This window comes from Astyanax mexicanus, chromosome 6, assembly GCF_023375975.1.
Source record: "Astyanax mexicanus isolate ESR-SI-001 chromosome 6, AstMex3_surface, whole genome shotgun sequence".
NCBI classification, from domain to species: Eukaryota; Metazoa; Chordata; class Actinopteri; order Characiformes; family Acestrorhamphidae; genus Astyanax; species Astyanax mexicanus.
Window position 1 is genome coordinate 104,571 of NC_064413.1, and position 20,110 is coordinate 124,680.

Genomic DNA, 20,110 nt, shown 5'->3' on the forward strand with positions numbered 1-20,110 from the left:
GTGTTAAGATGGTACAGTGAGTGGATCAGATGCAGCAGTGCTGCTGGAGGTTTAAACACATCGGAAACAACCAACCAACAGCATCAGTCCTGTTTCTACTAATGATGAAGGACGAAAGGAGCATCAGCTGATTCAGATCTTCTGTCTCTGATTTTACTTTATTTACAGGGTGGATCAGCTGTAGGGAGGAGAGTCTGAAAGCAGAACATCAGTGTTTAAGAGGAGAGTCAGACTATTAAACATGCAGCAGTGACGGGGCAGTAGAGGAGGTGGGGGCAGTGACGGGGCAGTAGAGGAGGTGGGGTGGGAGGCAGGGAGGTGGAGGGTGGGGTGATGTGAGGCCTCCTGCTGCTGGAGTGGAAGTGGAGCGGTAGCTGAGGGAGGGGTGAATAATGAATGGTCAACCCCCCCCAGGGCACAATGCTCTAACAGCATATCTCCTCAGTATCTGTAGTCTCTCCTAAAATATACATGGAAATCAGATAGAGAGATGAAGCAGACTTTAATCTCCTCCTGAGTTTAAAACAGATCTCAGTAAAGTTTCAGAAATTCCTTCAGGTCTGAAATCAATTACAGAATAAACTATGATGATCTAGAGCTGGATTATCAGCTGGATTATCAGTATAGAATAGAATTATCTAAGTGATCAACTTTTAACCATCAACATCAAAAGACCTTCTGAACCCAAGAGCTGACTTGTCCAGCAGGAAAGTTAAGAAGGATTGTTCCTGTCTGCTGTAAAGCTATAAATATCATTCATTTAATATATAGTTTTTATATACAATATTTATACCTCCTTTCTGTCAAACATATTTTTCCAGCCATATTACAAGTTAGCTAGTCGTAGGCTAACGATTTTTTACTAATTAAACCTGTATAGATTAGTGTTCTTTGAGCTCCTCTCATGCTGTCATGTCCTTTTATCTCTCTTGAAATGATGCATATAGTTCAAATTACATCATTATATTTTGCAACACATGGTTTAATGTGTGTGGTGTTCAGTAGCTAGTCTGAACCTGCTGTCTCGTCACGGTTCTGCACGGTTCTCTCAGAAGATGTTTATTTTAGACGGAATTTTCGTATCTAAATTCTGCTCAGGTTTATTCATCGCGGGTTGTGGGAGCGCGACTCTCAATAAAGCACTGTTACAGCCGAGGTGGAGGAGGGTTCAGTGGACACTAATAAAGCTGAAGAAGCTGAAGGCCGTGGAGATGGAGATGATGGATGTTGGCTGCACGAATGGGATCGTTAAACATTGACTTTTGATGGATGGAGTTCCGCTGTCTGTGTGAGTTACCCAGGAGACATCAGGCCTGTTCCTGACGATAGCCCACACACAGAGCTAACGGTACAGAGTGGAGTCTACACACACCCGGCTCAGATGTTCAGCCGGCTGAAAGTTGCTGCTGTTACGAGTGCTGTAGCTGATAGAGCTGATAGAGCTGATAGAGCTGATAGCACAGGTCTGTCTGAGTTTACACAACACAGCTTCATGTCTACACTGGTTCTTCCTCGTCAGACGACTGACAGCGAGTCACTGCTCTCAGGTATCAGTGGTTCCATCTCTCGCTCCAACTTTCTTATCTTCATCTCCATCTGCTCACTGCCTGCTCATCCGCCCGTCTCCCCGGGTGATCCGTTACCCTTTACTGCAGAGATTATAGAGATACTTTAGTGTATCAGAGGAGAATCCGGCTGTAAGAAGATCTTCTGGGGTCTTTAGATTCTACAGGGCGTGGAGTTAACAGTTTACAGTCGTGTTTTATCACATTTAATCCACTGCGGCGCTTCTCCATCAGAAGATCACCTGACCAGATCTTCATCATGTCACTCATTTGTTATAAACAGAAGATCCTCTGGTGGATACACTGTCCTTCCTTTTCTGATAGGCTGATAGTGGGTGCAGGTGAATTATGGGAGTTGTAGTGTGGGCTGATAGTGGGTGCAGGTGAATTATGGGAGTTGTAGTGAGGGCTGATAGTGGGTGCAGGTGAATTATGGGAGTTGTAGTGAGGGCTGATAGTGGGTGCAGGTGAATTATGGGAGTTGTAGTGAGAGTATGATAGTGGGTGGAGGTGAATTATGGGAGTTGTAGTGAGAGTATGATAGTGGGTGGAGGTGAATTATGGGAGTTGTAGTGAGAGTATGATAGTGGGTGGAGGTGAATTATGGGAGTTGTAGTGAGAGTATGATAGTGGGTGGAGGTGAATTATGGGAGTTGTGCAGCTGGTCATGCGTAACTGCATTTTGCTCTGTTGTTAATTTCAGTTTCTGTGTTGCAGACTGAGCCCAGCGGTCATACTTAAAGAATTTATATCCTGCACTTAATGACCAACAACCCCGTCCCCATACACCCCCCCCCCCAAAAAAAACACCACCCACCCCCAAAACACCACCCTGCCCCCCCAAACACCCTGGTGCTCCAAACACCCAGCACCACTTTTCTTCTGTTCCAATTCACCTCACACACTTTCTCTCCCTCCCTCATATCTTTTGTTCTTTTGTGAGGCTGTGACTGCATTCCACACACACACTCTCTCTCTCACACACACACACACACACACACACACACACACTCTTACTGTGAGAGGGAGAGATGCTGGGGTGGAGGCGGGGGGGGGGTTAGGGTTGGAGAGAAGCGGTTGGGTCATTTTTCATTGTTTTGTTCTGAACTCAACAAAATGAGAAAGTGAGAGAGAGATAGAGTAAAAGTGAAAAGAGAGAGAGAGCAGAGAGAAATCACTACAGAGAAAAAACAGCATCTGCAGCACTGAGTGATTTCACTGATAAATAGAAGATACAGAATAAAATACTATAACTTTCAGCTATAACTATTAGCTAAATGCTGAGCTAAGTGATCAGATACACTCTCCAGCTCTCCAGAATGAGCCAATCAGAACTGTCCTCTATCCCTCCGACACGGTTGAGGATGTGGATCCACTACAGTTCTGTCCTGTCATTTACCCCCTAAACTAAAGAGTGAATCAGTGTATGTAATAAAATACTAATCAGACCAAAAACACAATACAAAGATTCAAAAACAATCACACACACACATTAGACACACTGTTTCCTGTGCTAATGTTTTTGAACAAATACATTTGCAATTACGTTCATAACATAAAGTTAAATTAGGACACTGGATGAGAAGCTCTATGAATAAATTTAATTACACTTATATTTGAGCTTGACCTGAACAGTGTAGAGAGAGTTTATTTACAAAACTAAACTAATAAAACTAAATAAACTGCTTTTAAAACTAAGTAATGAGGACCATTGTTTCACACGACTGTACAAACAGACCACACACACACACACTCGTGTACACACTCTGGACTTTCACTGTTCTAATGGGCAGATGAAAAGCATGAGGGACAGTCCAGTCCTAAATTAAACTAAAATTTGATACCGAGCTTATTTTAAACTCAGCTGCTCCGCTGCAGTTTCTTCTTGAACCTCTCCATTCCTCACATGGCGCTGACCCGTCTACCCCTCTCCCTCCCTCTGGATGGGTTTAAAGGGCACATAACCTAAAAAATCAGACCACAATATATTTAAAGTGTAGGTCTTATCTCCTTTAAACCAACACAAGAGTCTACCCTGCAGCCTGCGTATGTCATCTACACCGAGCAAGACGGGCAAAATCATCACTCCAAAGGTTCTGTTCACTACTGTTGAAGGTGAGGAAGTTGTAGCTGTAGTCTTATCTTCCAAATTACTTCCCTCTGTTCTTTTCCTAGTGCCCCGAGGCAACACACACACACACACACACACACACCAAAAACAACACCTTTTTCTGTTGAGCAGCTCTGAGTTTAGAGTCATACCAGCCGAGATACTGAAGCTGACCTGCAGACCTACTGCAGCCATCTGATCCCTATTTACACCAATTTAACAATCTCTGCATCCATCTCTCTCTCTCTCTCTCCATCTCTCTCTCTCTCTTCATCTCTCACCATCTCTCTCTCTCTCTCTCTCTCTCCATCTCTCTCTCTCTTCATCTCTCACCATCTCTCTCTCTCTCTCTCTCTCTCTCTCTCTCTCTCGCCATCTCTTTCTCTCTCTCTCTCTCTCTCTGAAGGGGATTTTTGCTCATGTGTTGTTAGTTAATTTTGGGTCTGAATTCTCTATAAATGAATTCTTTCACTCAGAGTTTAATTTTATAACTGACCTCATCACTGAGTCTCTGATTCTATCCAGTTTATACAGCAAATGCAACCCAGTGCATTTTTATAAGGTATAAAACCAAACCTGTGTGTGTGTGTGTGTGAGAGAGAAACACTCAACATGTGGTGTGAGTTTAATCCAGATGTTTGTTCCAGTCTTTCTTTTTTCCCTCTGTGTCTGCAATTACCACACTCGTTTATTACGAGAGAGTGAGAAAGTATACACTCTCTCACACACACACACACACACATATCTACACCACACTTGTGCTGAGTAAATGCAGTGGGTGGGGCTGTGGGCGGGGCTGTGGCCTGAGGCTCTTTGTTACTGTCTCTTTAACAATACCGCCATAAACCCTTTATACTCCTCTCACTTCAATCACAGCATCCACCACAGATACCACATATACCACCCATCCATAAAACATGCAAAACACCCCACAGCTCAAAGAGACTTTCAGATAAACATCAGCTCATTGTGTATGTGTGTGTGTGTAGGTGTGTGTGTGTGTGTGTGTGTGTGAGTGTGTGTGTAGGTGTGTGTACATAAAAATACATTATGTTTATAATATCGTTGTGTATCATATCAATATTCTCCTTATAAGGAAGAGATGAGACAGATGATAAAGTGTATCACCAATAAAGTGTCTCATACTGTACTACGCTCCAACAATTCCACAGAGTTAGCACTATGGCACAGTATATAATATTATAGAATTAATACCATAGACTGTATATAGCTGGACAGAGCATCGTCTCTCTAAAGTGAAGCCACCACAGGTCGGGCGCCCCCTGCTGTTCGGTTGCAGAAAGCTGTGTAACCCCACCCATCCCCATAGGTTTCAATGACAAAACAGAACAACTTTTAATCACGTTTTTTTCTAATATACTGTAATTCTACCTCCATTATTTAAATGCAGCAACTAGTGTAACCTCTGCTTATATTGTTACATTTTTATATCCACACATAATTCGTTTTTAAAACATTATTCAACTCTATTCAAAAAGGTGTGGTTATTGTAAAAGGGCTGGTTATGGGCGGGACCAATAACAGACCGTCAGCTCCGCCCTGCAGCCTGTGACCTCGAGGCAGCCCTCAGGGGCGGGGTTATTTAAATGAGTAGGCGGTCTCTCCACAGTCTTTCTCCCTCCTCTGGTCTCTACTGCGCAGACTCTGGTTTCAGGCTCGCCAACATGGAGGAAGATTTTAGCTTCGTTTTCATTGATTGAATGGGAACGGCGGCACGGTGTCCATCTTTTTTTACAGTCTCTGATTAGTACTGTGTTTATAATTAGTACGGTGTAGTATTAGTAGTATTAGTACTGTGTTTATAATTAGTACGGTGTAGTATTAGTAGTATTAGTACTGTGTTTATAATTAGTACTGTGTAGTATTAGTAGTATTAGTACTGTGTTTATAATTAGTACGGTGTAGTATTAGCAGTATTAGTACTGTGTTTATAATTAGTACTGTGTAGTATTAGTAGTATTAGTACTGTGTTTATAATTATCAAAGGTCTATATAATTAATGCCAGTAGAAATGAATACAGAGGAACAGAGTATTAAATAAGTGTTAAACTTAGTACAGACTGAGGTCAGTCAGTGATACATCAGTGTGTGTGTGTGTGTGTGTGTGTGTGTGTGTGTGTGAGTGTGTGTGTGTGAGTGTGTGTGTGTGTGTGTGGGGGGGGATTGCAGTGTTTGGCAGTCTGCTCTCTCTCAGCCTCCAGTGATCAGATCTGATCAGAGTCTGCAGTATAAACACCTGCAGCTGAGAGGAGGAAGAGCTGTGAGGAAAAGAGGAAATGCAAATACAGAAAAACACACTGATAGAACAGGAGAGAGAGAGAGACAGGACAGAGAGAGAGAGAGAGAGAGAGACAGAGAGAGGAATCAGGTCCTTCCATCATACAGTACCAGAACAGAGGAACAAAGGAACCAAACACAAGAAATAAACAGAAAGAATAAAGTGATTCATGTAATAATAATTACCTAGTGGGATATTCTCTGGTTCTCACCTTCAGTTTACACACAGACTTTCAATTCGCTCGGTTCTCTTCGGGACAGAACCTCTCAGTAAAGGCCTGGACCAGCTTTTCTCCACCCATCTGCAGCTTTATAGCTCTTCACTCTGCACTCATTCTTCCTCCCTGCTCTCCTCTTCCTCTCTTTTCCCTCAGAGAGCTCCACCCGGGTCCCGGTGTTCTGACCCGAGGTCAGTCCTGAGTTCTGACCGGCTCTCAAACACAGCAGCTTTACTGGGAACAGAACCCTCTGAACCTTCAGTGGAAGTCGATATAAGGATGTGTTGATCTATAAGGACGTTTCCACACCTGAAGCCCAACGTCTGAACCAAGATCCATGTGTGTGTTACTCTGTATGTTGTATATTTAATATATTTAGTTTGGTTTAGGTTCACACTGGAGTTCAGTGACTGAGTGCACTAAACAACAATAGTCAATTCAAAAGTTGCCTTTTCAGTAGAAGATTTAGTTTAATGCAACATTAAGGAAAATGTTTGATCCACATGATCTGCTGTTATTTTCTACTAGTGCACTAAATCATATTTAAATAGACGTAAACTATCTTCTGTGTTTTTACATTTTAAATACAACGTTTTAAATACTTTAGGAATAATAATATTTTTGTGAAGGCATTTCTGTATGTTCCAATACGGCACATTTAAGTGCGCTGTAGAGCCGAACCCAGTCAGGGACCAAGCAGCAGGTTTGCTGAAATCAGAAACAGCCACATCATTAATATCTTGTTTATCCAATGCTAAGAGTTTACAGCTTTTATATAAATATTTAAAGTATTATTTTCTGCCTAAATAACTGTAAACGTTTTCAATGTTCTGGTTGAGGGTCTCTCAGGATTGTGATAGCAGGGCTTAATGTAGAAGTTTGCTCCAGTGCTAAATCACACTATTCTACTATAGTAAAGTTCAGCAGGCTGGAACTGAACCGGACCGGCCCGCAGGGGAACACAGGGCCACACTGGTGGAAGCGATATCAGAACAGATCGGGAATTCAGGAGGAAAAATGACTTACAGGGTGAAATTCTTTCAGTGAAAGGCTGCGCATTCCTGCCCCTCGCAGTACAATAGAGGCACATGGAGGGGGATTTAGGAAGGTGAGAGGTGAATAAGGGGTGAAAGAAATGGAAGAGATGAATTAAAGATCTTCAAAAAGAAGAAAAGAACAGCAGAGTTTAGTAAACACAGATTAAAAGCCTGGAATCGTTTCTGCTCCACAGTTAGAATCACTCAGGCCTGACCGTCTTTAGAGCGCTGGAGACACCTAGCGGCGGAAGAGAGAGCAGCAGCTTCTGTTACTGAGGGTATTAATGGTGCTGGGGATGGTGGTGAGGATGAGAAAGAAGAGGGGATGAGAATGGTGGTGAGGATGAGAAAGAAGAGGGGATGAGAATGGTGGTGAGGATGAGAAAGAAGAGGGGATGAGAATGGTGGTGAGGATGAGAAAGAAGAGGGGATGAGAATGGTGGTGAGGATGATGGTGAGGATGAGGATGGGGATGAAGAGGGGATGAGAATGCTGGTGAGGATGAGGATGGTGGTGAGGATGAGGATGAAGAGGGGATGAGAATGGGTAAATTTAGACTCTCAGTCCACTGTGAGAGACATAATCTAAAAAAAAATCTAGATATCAGAATGTATGCTTTTTTTTTATAATGTATTTGTGTTTTACTGCTGCAAATAATTATTTAAACACCTGTAAAAATCTCTGTTAATATTTGGTACAGTAGCCTTTGTTTGCAATTACAGAGATGAAACGTTTATTGTAGTTTTTCAACAGGTTTGCACTAAACACTGCAGCAGAGATTTTGGCTCATTCTTCCACACAGATCTTCTGGTTTCTGGGCTGATCGCTGAGAGCTCCTCCAGAGATTTTCTATAGGGTTTAGATCTGGAGAATGGAGGCCACTCCAGGACCTTGTTATGCTTCTTACAGAACCACTCCTTGGTCATCCTGGCTGTGTGCTTTGGGTCATTGTCATGTTGGAAAATCCAGCCACGACCCATCTTCAATGCTCTAACTGAGGGAAGAAGGTTGTTCCCCAAAATCTCAAAATACATGTCCCCGGTCATCCATCTCCTTAATACAGCGCAGTCATTCTGTCCCACGTGCAGAAAAACACCCCCAAAGCATGATGCTTCCACCCCCGTGCTTCACAGTAGGGATGGTGTTTTTGGGATGTTATTCATCATTCTTCATCCTTCAAACACGGAAGTGGGATTAAGACCAAAAAGCTCTATTTTTGTCTTATCTGACCACAGAACTTTCTCCCATGACTCCTCTGGATCATCTTAATGGTCCTGGTTAAACTGAAGACGGGCTGGACGTGTGCTGATTTAATCAGGGGAAACTTCCGTGCCGTGCAGAACATTAAACTATAATGTTTTAGTGTATTTTACCCACAGTAACCCTGGACACAGTGGTGCCAGTTCTCTTCAGGTCATTGAGCAGCTCCTCCCGTGTAGTTCTGGGCTGATTTTTCATATTTCTCAGGATTATTGATTCGCCACGAGGTGAGATCCTGCATGGAGCTCCAGTCTGAGGGAGATTAAGAGTCATGTTTAGCTTCTTCTGTTTTCTAATAATAATAATTTCTCCAACAGTTGATCTTTTTTCATCAAGCTGCTTGGAAATAGCCGCATAGCTCTTTCCAGTCCTGTGGTGGTCTACAGTTTAGTCTCTGGGGTCTTTGGGCGGCTCATAGCCATGTTAGTAGCTGGAGTCTTACTGATTGTTTGGGGGGGGGACAGGTGTCTTTATGCAGCTAATGACCTCAGTGGAGGTGGAGTTTTTAGAGGCGGACTAACAGGTCTTTGAGGGTCAGAATTGTTGCTGATTGGCAGGGTTTCAAATTCTTATTTGCAGCAGTAACACAAATAAATTATTTAAAAAATCATACATTGTGATTTCCATGTTTTTTTTAGCTTATGTCTCACACAGTGGACCTGAACATTTCAGAGCCTCCATGATTTCTAAGTGGGAGAACTTGCAGAGTCGCAGGGTGTTCAAATACTTATTTTCCTCACTGTATATTAATAAATAAAATGGGTAGAAACAGATAAAGACTGGGAACACAACATATCATTGGTTTAAACTGTCTGCAAACAAAAAAAATCTAAATAAATTATTTATCTGAATAGAATTTCTATACTGTCCCAAACTTTTCTGATTTGGTGTAACACAAACTTCTTAATGCATATTATACATTACTATCATTATTACATTGAGATTATAAACTGTTTATTATTACGAATGAAAACAATGTTTTCTGAAGTTTATTTAGTGTTAGTCAGTCTGATGATCACACATCTCTGTTCTTCTTCTGCTTTCAGTTAAACTTTTTCTAGACCAAACTTTCTCCATCTGTGTGAAATTGAGGACTTATTTTAAACAGCAGTGAAACTGCAGGAGGAAACATCTGCAGATCACAGAGTGTCTACCTGTAGGTAACATCACCTCCACCGACCTGAGCAACACCTCATCTCATTAAAACAACATGTCCCTTCGTATTTCGTCATGATCTCAGGAAAACAAGCATTTACCAATTTTTCAGACATCTGTTATATACTGTTCATATATATTAAGTAAAGATTTCATGATAACAAGTAATTATTTAATTATTATGCACACTTCAACATATTTTAATATTATTTCAACAGTTTGGAAAAAAACTGATTTTTTGTTACATATTTTGTAAAAATCCTAGTAATATAAGCCTTTGATATTATTATTATTATTATTTTTTAAAACCAACAACAATATTTTATTTGGACATATTCAGAAAAACAAGAAGAAGAATTTCTTTAACATATTCATGTTTAATAATTTTTACTTATTAAACACAAGCATTTATTTTGTTATTTTGATATATTCATTTATAATTAGGGATGGGTATATTTAAAAAATATTTGATACTGATACAATACTTTAAATTCAATACCGATATCCAATAGATACTTTTTTCAATACCTTTTTCTAAATTGTAACCTAAAAAAAACAAAAATCCTTTTTGGTATCTCATTTTAATACTCAGCCCTACTCAGACAGAAAAATAAGAAATTCATTTGGGAATTAATTACTTAATTAAATAATTAATTTAATTCCAACATAAACAGTCATATACAGCAAAAATATAATGAAAAACATATCAGCAGTGCTACGCTACAAAATTCGTCATAACACAACGCCTCACACACAGAAGAGAAGCTTTTTTTTATATATAATTTTATTTCAATTTTTTCTCATTTTCTCCCCAATTTTGCACGGCCAATTACCCAACCCACTCACTAGGACTCCCCCTATCACTAGTGATGCTCCAACACCAGGAGGGTGAAGAAGACCAGCACATGCCTCCTCCGATACATGTGAAGTCAGACTCCGCCTCTTTTCGAGCTGCTGCTGATGCTGTATTCCCAAATAAAGCTTTTTAATATAAATTTGTATCAGTTAGATCCGTTTGAGTTTAAATGGATGAAAAAAAACATCAAAGTCCTGTTTTCTGGTTAAAAGCTGCCGTATTTATCATGTTCAGCACCAGATAAGAGAAGCGATCACGCTGAGGGTGGAGATCAGGAGGGTGTGGTGGAGGACCAGTCTGGACCCCGACCCCCCGGCGGAACCGTCGCCGCAGTCCGGCAGGTTGTTGTTGGGCACTCTGCTGGTCGGGTTCCCCTCGAAGTGGACGGGCTGGCAGGCGTTCCCGATCTCATCGCAGCCGAGGATGATGTGCTTGGTCTCGTTCCGGACGCTCCGGATTCCACACGTTCCCTCGTCCACGTCCAGCCGGACCGTCACGAAGTTAAACGGCTGCTTGCTGATGCACAGGTTACCGGAGAGCGCCTTCCCGCCGGAGCGCGTGCACACGCTGCTCACCAGCGCCCTCTGGCTGGAGTGGAAGAAGGACTGCGTCGGCCTCCCGCAAGTCTTAATCTGCCTCAGCAGCGCCCCCCACAGGTTCTGGTCCAGAGTCTGCAGGGGCACCCCGTCCGGCAGGTGGCGCTTCAGGAAGACGTTGTGGGCGTTGTTGTGCTTCGCCCGCATGCAGGGCCTGGGGTTCCCCTCCACCGCGCCCGACACCGAGACGCCCATCAGCACCAGGACCAGCACCAGGACCTCCATCCTCAACATCTACTCAACCAGAGGAGACCACACACACAGTTACTCTACCACCTCTCTCTCTTACTCACTCTCTTTCACTCTTTCTCACTCACTCACTATTATTCTCACTCTGTCTCTTACTCTTTCACCATCTATCTCTCCCTCCCCCCTCTCTCTAAACAGGAGCTAAATATAGTGGGTATGTTGGCCTGTGTTTGCTGGCTAAATGAGAGTCAGCTGAAGTGGAGAGTAACAGCAGCAGGACTGTGAGTGTTTATCACAGTACAGTTAGTAACACACGGAGTGGATATAGTTGTGATAGTAGTAGTGGTGGTAGGAAATGTGATAGCAGTGACATTAGTTTAGCAGTAGCAGTTAATTAATAGTACTAATTACCAACAGTAGCAATACTAGTAATGACAGTACTATTAACTGTAGTAGCATTAGTACTTATAATAGTATTTATAGTAGCACTGTGGTAGGAATAGGTTAATACGTTAGAGATGAGTAGTAATTGTAGCAGCAGTTGTAAAGGTGCATTAATAACAGTAGTGTTGTGGTACTTGGTAATATTATTAATTAAAAAAACAGTGTTTGCATTGATATCAGTACTGAAAGTTTTAGCAGTAAGAAGTGGGAGGAGTAGAAGTAGAAATACGAATAGCAATAAAATAGCAGCAGTAGAAAGTAGAAATAGTAGCAGTATAAATAGTGTAAAAACTAATGATATATTAGAGTAACAGAGTAGCAGTAGTGAAAATAGAACTAGTACTAGTAGTTATTAACTCTATTACACACACACACACACACACACAGAGACTTTACCAGAGCTTGCAGTGTGTGGAGTGGTTGTTCCAGGTGAGGTTCAGGTTCTGCAGGCTGGGTTTCAGTTCTTTGTTCAGGAGGTTCAGACCTGCATCTTCATCCTGCAGTGAGTCTGACACGTGCAGACCTTCTCCAGCACTGTGTGTTTGGTGTGTGTGTGAGTGTGTGTGTGAGTGTGTGTTTGGTGTGTGTGTGAGTGTGTAGGCTTAACGGTGAGCTCGCTCCAGGCCTCACTCTGATTGGCCTGTACTCCTGTCCCTTTCCAGCAGTCAGCCAATAGCAGCACAGCTCAGGTTACAGTATATATACAGCAGTGGGGCTGGAGTGAGCTTGTGTGTGTGTGTGTGTGTTTGGGCGAGGTCAGTAACTGTGCTCCACTGTGAGTCACAGACATTACTGTGGTGAATTCTGGGAAGTTGTGAGTAATTTTCTGACAGGCCTGGGCGTAGAGCTGCATCAGACAATCCTAAATAAATGTAAAATTATTATTTAAATATATTATTAATATCAGAACTGTCACTATGCCCCCGTCCAGCACAACATTATGACCGCCTCATTGTTTCTACACCCATTAGACATTGTTTCAGCTTCACTGATCATACAGCTCCCTCTGTAGTTCTATTATTACAGACTGTAGTCCTGTATCTGTTTCACGCCGCTCCTTCACGTCTTGTTTATCACTATGATATGACCAGCACTCACTGCAAAGTGAGGAGCTTATTACACCCCGTGCTGGTCACTCTGGAGGAGCTGCAGAGATTCACAGCTCAATTTATCCTATACTCCAAAAATCTGGACTTTATGGTAGAGAGGCAAGAAGAAAACCAATTTATCCATTTTAAAACATTAAAAATCCATGTAGGAACACAGCAAACATGGGGAAGAAGGTTCTGTGGTTAGATCAGACCAAAGTTGAACTTTTCTTTTCTATGTTTGGCAAAAAAGTAACCATGCTCATTATCCTGAACACACAAACCTGCTGTGGGGATGCTCTTCAGTAGGGACAGATTTAGGAAGCTGGTCAGAGTTGATGGAGGGAAGATGGATGGAGATAAATAAATACAGAACAATCCTGGAAGAAGAAAAGCTGTTGGAGGCTGTAAAAGACTTGAGATCTTCCAGCAAGACGATGACCCTAAACATACAGCCAGAGCTACAGAGGAGCTATAATGATTTAGATCAGAGAATATTCATGTGTTAGAATGATCCAGTTAAAGTCCTAAAGACCTAAATCTCATTGATCTTCTGTGGAGAGACATCCATCAAATCTTGCAAAGACGAATGGGTCAAACTCAGCCTCCAGATGTTTAAAGCTGATAGAGACAAATTCAAGTTCTGCAAATGTAATTGTAAGTACTGACTCAGGGACTGAATACAAATACACGCTACACAACCTTTTAATTCACAACTATCTGCTACTTTGTGTTTGTATTTAAATAGAATATTCACAATATTAAAAATATATATAACGTGAAATAATGTACGGTCTGGACACTTTTTCAAGGCACTGTATGATGTATTCCAGGTACACAGGTGTGGACCAGACCTTGCGTTGAGCATGCTGCTTAATAACGTTTAGTCCTGAGCACACTCACCAGTGTTCAACCTCACTCACAAGATAACACCTCACAACTTCCAACACTGCAGTATTATTTTATAACACATTTTATTACCAACTGATACAAATAAAAGTGAAAGCATTCAGTGATTAAAAGTATAAATGCTGTCTTATGAAAACAGAGGTGAATAAAAGCAGGTCAGGTGGCCACTGGTCTTCTGGAGTTGTAGACTTTGATGCCGTTCTGCACGGAGGACCGGGCGTGTTTAGTCAGCAGAGCTCCTGTCGTTTGTTTCTCTCCACACAAATCCCTGAGATAAAACACAGAATTGCACATGAGCACACACAGTATCGGCTACAGTCGTGTACAAACCGCATAATCAGCTTGCACATTGTAAAAAGTAATGTGCAAAAACGAAATACAAACTGTATTTAAATGTGTGTGGGATTGTTTCAACCATTCAGAAATAATTTAAGCAATTTATATACAATTTAAGAAGTCCTTTTACTAATGTAGATTTCGTATAAACTGCTAATCTGTTCAATTATCAGAGTCCTGTCTGAGTCTGACTGCAGGAACAGTGCTGATCAGAGGATTATAAACAGGTAACTCACTGTATATACGGCTCTATATCGTCCTGTGTCCATTTCTCCCTCAGGCTGAAGAGCGCGTTGAAGCGTTCCAGAGTGTCGTCAGGCAGATCCTCCACCTTCAGCAGGAAAACCGTCTCCGGCCTCGAGCTCCGATCCACCAGAGCCAATCCCTGACCAGCACAAACCAGACTGTAATCAGACCCCCTACATAAACATTATACATCACCCCCTCTCATATATATACGTATATATATATATATAAATAAATAAATAAATAAATATACATATATATGTATATAGGATGTCTCACTCTGAGCTGGTCCAGTCTGGTGGCCATGCCCTCAGGAACGCTCTGCTGCCACACTTCCTGAAACTCGGACAGGTTGAACTTGACGGCGTTCTGCAGCAGCATCAGCGCCATGGCTCTGCAGACTTTATCCTCATCCAGAGCAAACATCACCTCTCCTTCTGAAAAAGGAGGAAAGAGTTTAAATTAGTGAAATCATCCGGTTCTTATTGGTCACAGGTGCTGTAAAACACAGTGAGTCTCAAAGAAGGGGAATCGAGAGAGGTAATATTTAACTGATAAATTACATTTAGTAGCAAGTAAGTGTGTAACAGTGAGAAAACAGCACAAGCAGATCATTTATATTAAGTCTCTGGTGTTTTGTGCCCCTCGCCTCTTTGTCCACTAATAAAATGTTGTGGTTTTATGTTCCAGCATGTAATTAAATGAATAAACTCACCGTCTGTGTTATATCGTCTTCCGTAGCAGTTGAGGCAGTGTTCAATCATCGCTCTGTAAGAGAGAGCAGGAGTGTGTGTTCAGTATAAACCTGAGGAACAGATAATACTCTATAATAAGATCATTACTTACGTGGGCTCCAGAGGTCCCAGCTCCTCCAGACACGATCTCAGAGGAACTTTACTGAAAGACCACGACTCTGAATCCACCAGCTGAGTCACATGACCCAGCAGCTTCAGCTCGTAATCAAATTCCAGAATTCGCCAGCAGCCTGTAAAACAGCCCAGAGCCCCGTGATCAGACCGAACCGACCAATAAAACACCCTGATCCTCCAAACACAGCCGCCCTGACAATCACCTCACAGCCAATCAGAGCCTCGCAATACTGAGTACCAGCCTATAGATACCAATCTGATCCAAATATTTTCATTCTTTAAAAATAATTTAATTCAATAAAATTGATGTGTAATAGACAGACTTGTTTGTGGAGTTCATGGAAATGTGTTTTTCTTTGGAAATGAGAGAAACTTACATATAGTATGAATATATGAATATAGTATATATATAGTATGAATGTAATTTATTATGGAAAATGTAAATCCATATTTACCATTAATTTCACAGGCATGGATTGTATGAAGGTGAGCTTCCAGCTCCTCTCTGCTCGACTGGATTCGATCCAGGAGGTCCTGCATCGTGTACTGCAAAACCGCCAATCAGAATCAAATAAAGCGTAAATAAACTCCTGTATAAATCTCTAATCTAAACTACAGATCAGGATTCTCCAGCCGTACCTTACTCTCAGGAACCTCATCCTGCGTGCTGATTGGTGGACCGGAGTACGGGCTCTCCAGCAGCAGCTTCTTCAGTTTCTTCAGCTTCGGCCGCTGACGCCTCAGCTCCCAGTAACTGTTAGCATAGCCCCAGATCTACACACACACAAAGACAAGACAGACAGACACACACACACACACACACACCATTGGATCACCACTCTGACAGCATACACTACTACATCAAACTCACTCAATGCTGTTGTGGGAAGTCTGGTCTGGCTGTAAACTTTTGTATATTTCAAATTCTAAACACTGGCTGTGCTAATGCTAATGCTAATGCTGGACTGGGAAATTTTTTGTTTTCTTTACAGAAATTCCATAATTCTAAGCATATTCTCAGAACCATTATACCAAACTGATAACTGATAAAAAAGACATTGAAAAAAAGAACATTCCCACAGAAGCTGAGAACTGGGAACGGACTTTTAGATTTCACTTTTTAAATTAAACCATTAAAACCACATCAGTCTTCAACCCTCCGCCCGGACCCCCCTCCGCCCGGACCCCCCTCCGCCCGGACCCACCTCCGCCCGGACCCACCTCCGCCTGGACCAGCTGAAGATGCTGAGGGCCGTCAGTCAGCTGGTCTGGAGTTCTGCATCCTGTAACAAACAGCAGCAGGTTGGACGTGTCTGCGATCTTCAGATCATACGTTTTTTCTTCACTGCAGAGAACAGCATGTTCATCTTTGTCCCCTCGGATTATGAGGCTGTTTATAAAATAAAAACAAAACAAAACATTATATTTTATGTTAAAATGTATTTTTTTTTCTAATTGCCCGTTTACCTTAAATGGTAAAGCAGTTCCAGCTACTTTACACTACCTAACCCCATTAACCCCCAAACTAACTAACCCCATTAATCCCCACACTACCTAACCCCATTAACCCCCACACTAACTAACCCAATTAACCCCCAAACTAACTAACCCCATTAACCCCCACACTACTGTGGTAGATTGGCCTTAAGATAACAAGCTTAGCTTAAAATAATCATGCTAGCCAAAGCCTTAACCTATAATTAAAGCACATATTACACAAATATATCTATGTAAGCTATCATCTATATTCCAGTAATCATTAATCACTGAATTAAGAGTTAGTCAATAATCCGCACGTAGACACATTATATACTTGCTTAAATGAATCTCTCATATTAGCAGCACTGACCCAAGAGACCCCGGACCGGGTCAACTGCAGAAAACATACTTCCTCTTTTTAATGGTAAACATCTTGAGGTTACAAAGGTTAGCAGACTACAGGGTTCCTCTTTTCTCCTATTGTCAACCAGGGGACAGCTAGATTGAAACAAACAATGAATAAAGTACATTTTGCAACCTTACATTAAAAGATTCCTCTGCAAAAATTATACATACAGTTTCAAGCTTTGTTTAAGATATACTAACTAACTAATCTTACGGTAGATGTAGCAAAACCATTATTAACAGAGAGTACGAACTTGGCTACTGGAGATGTAAAAAGCATGATCAAGAGAGAATGTGAATTTTAATTAACCCGAGGCCTGTCACAAAGGGGAAGTGAATCTTCCCCGGTTACCGAGGAGGGGAAAATTAATAATCAATAATAGAACCTTGTTTAACCAAAGGCCCGCTACTGAGGGGAAGTGAAACTTCCCGAGCAGTGTTTTTAGCAACCCATGATTCCCCAGAAGGCTTACTGGACAAAGGTCAATGAATACATTTCACGGGTTCCGAGAAGGTCTAATTAAACTAAAGAGTAATGCATAACGATACCATATTTGGAAGAATAAGTACAAAATAAGAAGTATTACTCATTCCTGCCTAGCAACCACCTAGCAACCGAGATACGTCAGAAAGGGGTATATAATTGGAGTCAGAGAAGCACGAGGTTCAGAAGAACTGGGGGTGACGTCTCGCTTAGGATGCATGCCTGTAAAGTTCTTCCCAGAATTCTGAAATAAATCATACTTGTTCACTCTCAATCTCCGTGTCGTCTGAATCCTTGGATCAACGAACATGCAACACAAAAAGCTAAGATAGCTTTTTCTACACTACCTAACCCCATTAACCCCCAAACTAACTAACCCCATTAACCCCCACACTAACTAACCCCATTAACCACCAAACTAACTAACCCCATTAACCCCCAAACTAACTAACCCCATTAACCCCCACACTAACTAACCCCATTAACCCCCACACTACCTAACCCCATTAACCACCAAACTAACTAACCCCATTACATCCCCACACTAACTAACCCCATTAACCCCCACACTAACTAACCCCCGACACTATCTAAGACCGCTCCCCGGGCTGGGGTCACCTCTCTCCAGCCTGGATCTGGGCGCAGAGCGCGGGGTCGAGCTCCAGCAGGTGGTAGTCGGCGGCGGCGGCGCTGCGGCGGAAGGAGAGGCAGTGAAAGACCGGCAGCAGGTCCTCCTCCTTCAGCTTAGCGATCTGCAGGGTCGCCCGCACCTCCTCCAGCCCCCGCACCTCCTCCAGCTCCGGCATACCGTCCCCCCTGCAGCCCCGCACTGTACTGATCAATAATCGATCATTACCCGATCAGCTGATCAATAGCTGATTCCAGTGATCCACACAGAACCCCTACAGCCGCTCTGAGGGGGGCGGTGCTTAACTTTCCCGCGAATATTCACCGGAAACACGTGCCCAGAGGGAGACGGGTTGCCAAGTACTGTACAAATCCTCCTAAACTTTATTAGTAAACTTTGTAAAAGGTTCTGTAAGATAAACTGAAGACTGAACTGCATTTTTAGAGTGTTACGTTTCTTAAAGAAATAGATGTGTTGTAAGTTTTGTTTAACTGTCTTAAATATTCGTGATAGTTATATAGTTAATGTGTATTTTGTGTACTGTGTTTTTATTTATTTTTTTCTACAATACACGTTTTAGGGAGTAAAAAAGCTGCTGCATTACTGCTACTGTGAGCTGATTGGTTAGTGAACTGATGATTTATTATGTATTATTTAATATTTCGGTTGTGAAATATTTAATATTGTTCTGTATTGAGAGTTTGAGAACATTTTTCTGTATGAAATTTGTTAAACATTAATAAACTCTAATTTTGCTCAGTTGCTCCTTAAGAACCCGTTAATTTTAGACTCTCTCAGTCGCGCCCCCTGGCGGTGTAACAGGCGCGGAACAGTCTCTGTGTTTTCTCTCCTCTGGTACAGATTCTCTGCTGTTTACTCGCTGTAGCTGGTATTTAGATCATGGTTCACAGAAAAGAGAACAACACCATTTATCTGCACTGATCATGGAAACGCCTTCACATCTTTTAGAATTGTTAAATTTTATGTAGTGAATACTAGGCTTAACTTTTTAGGGAGTTCAGAATTTTTGCGGTTTTGTTCCAAACGAAAAAATGTAATAAAATATTGAGTTTGTCATTCTATACATCTCTAACTTCTCAATGAAAATGTTTAAATGACTAAACTCATAATAATAATAATAAATAATAAATAAATTTGTTCTTATAAGTTTAGAATCTAATTTTACAGCATTATTCACTTCAGCCCAAATAAAAACACTGTTCAGGAATTGTCCACTAGGGCTCGCTGTTCTCTAACGTATTCCCAAAAATCCGCCTTAAATAATGTAAATAATGATTAACTGTGTTTAAAAACCATTGACTCTGTTTAAATAATGATTTACTGTGTTTAATAATTTAGTGTGTTTAAATAATGATTTACTGTGTTTAATAATTTAGTGTGTTTAAATAATGATTTACTGTGTTTAAATAATGATTTGCTGTGTTTAATTAATAATTTACTGTGTTCAATTAATACTTTACTGTGTTTAAATAATGATTTTATTTTATTTACATTATTACAGGTATCATTAATACTATTATGATATAGAATTAAAGGATTCAAGGAGATTTTATTGTCATTTTACATCACATGTGGTACATGAGGTGGAACAAAATTGTATTCCCAGGGTCCAATTTACACACAAAAGAGCAATTCATTAAATATATACATATAATAAAAATAGAATAAAAAAATAAATGAATATCAGGATAAATACACAAAATATATAAGAGTACGGAAGGTAGCGGCAACAAAGTCCAAAGCGCGATTTTTCTATAGCAGCATGGATGATTATAAATAAATATCAGTGACATAAACCGATAAATGCATTTTTTAATTCATTTTTTACGTTAAGAATATTTGTGACTGACTTATAATAGTTTTAATTTAAGTGTGTTATTAATATTATGGTAATGAAGTAATAATATATATATATGT

General features: G+C 41.1%; 2 protein-coding genes across 2 annotated transcripts; both read right to left on the reverse strand.

The window, feature by feature from the left end:
- Positions 1-10,208: 10,208 nt before the first annotated feature.
- On the reverse strand, positions 10,209-12,324 carry LOC125802481 (uncharacterized). Its single transcript, XM_049480682.1, has 2 exons — positions 12,125-12,324; positions 10,209-11,329 (listed from the first exon to the last, which is right to left on the reverse strand). The coding sequence occupies exon 2, from the start codon at positions 11,327-11,329 to the stop codon at positions 10,730-10,732; it is 600 nt and encodes a 199-aa protein (XP_049336639.1). The 5' UTR covers positions 12,125-12,324; the 3' UTR covers positions 10,209-10,729.
- Positions 12,325-13,773: 1,449 nt separating this feature from the next.
- dscc1 (DNA replication and sister chromatid cohesion 1) lies at positions 13,774-18,476 on the reverse strand. Its single transcript, XM_049480649.1, has 9 exons — positions 18,163-18,476; positions 16,398-16,566; positions 15,816-15,950; positions 15,632-15,722; positions 15,154-15,292; positions 15,023-15,075; positions 14,587-14,744; positions 14,298-14,446; positions 13,774-13,993 (listed from the first exon to the last, which is right to left on the reverse strand). The coding sequence occupies exons 1-9, from the start codon at positions 18,348-18,350 to the stop codon at positions 13,882-13,884; spliced, it is 1,194 nt and encodes a 397-aa protein (XP_049336606.1). The 5' UTR covers positions 18,351-18,476; the 3' UTR covers positions 13,774-13,881.
- Between the last annotated feature and the right edge of the window lie 1,634 nt (positions 18,477-20,110).

Coding starts and splice junctions, on each gene's coding strand:
- LOC125802481 (XM_049480682.1), bottom strand. CDS start 11,329: ATGTTGAGGATGGAGGTCCTGGTGCTGGTCCTGGTGCTGATGGGCGTC.
- dscc1 (XM_049480649.1), bottom strand. CDS start 18,350: ATGCCGGAGCTGGAGGAGGTGCGGGGGCTGGAGGAGGTGCGGGCGACC. Junction 15,293..15,631: donor CCATGCCTGTGAAATTAATG/GTAAATATGGAT, acceptor GCTGTTTTACAG/GCTGCTGGCGAATTCTGGAA. Junction 15,076..15,153: donor CTGGGACCTCTGGAGCCCAC/GTAAGTAATGAT, acceptor TCTCTCTTACAG/AGCGATGATTGAACACTGCC.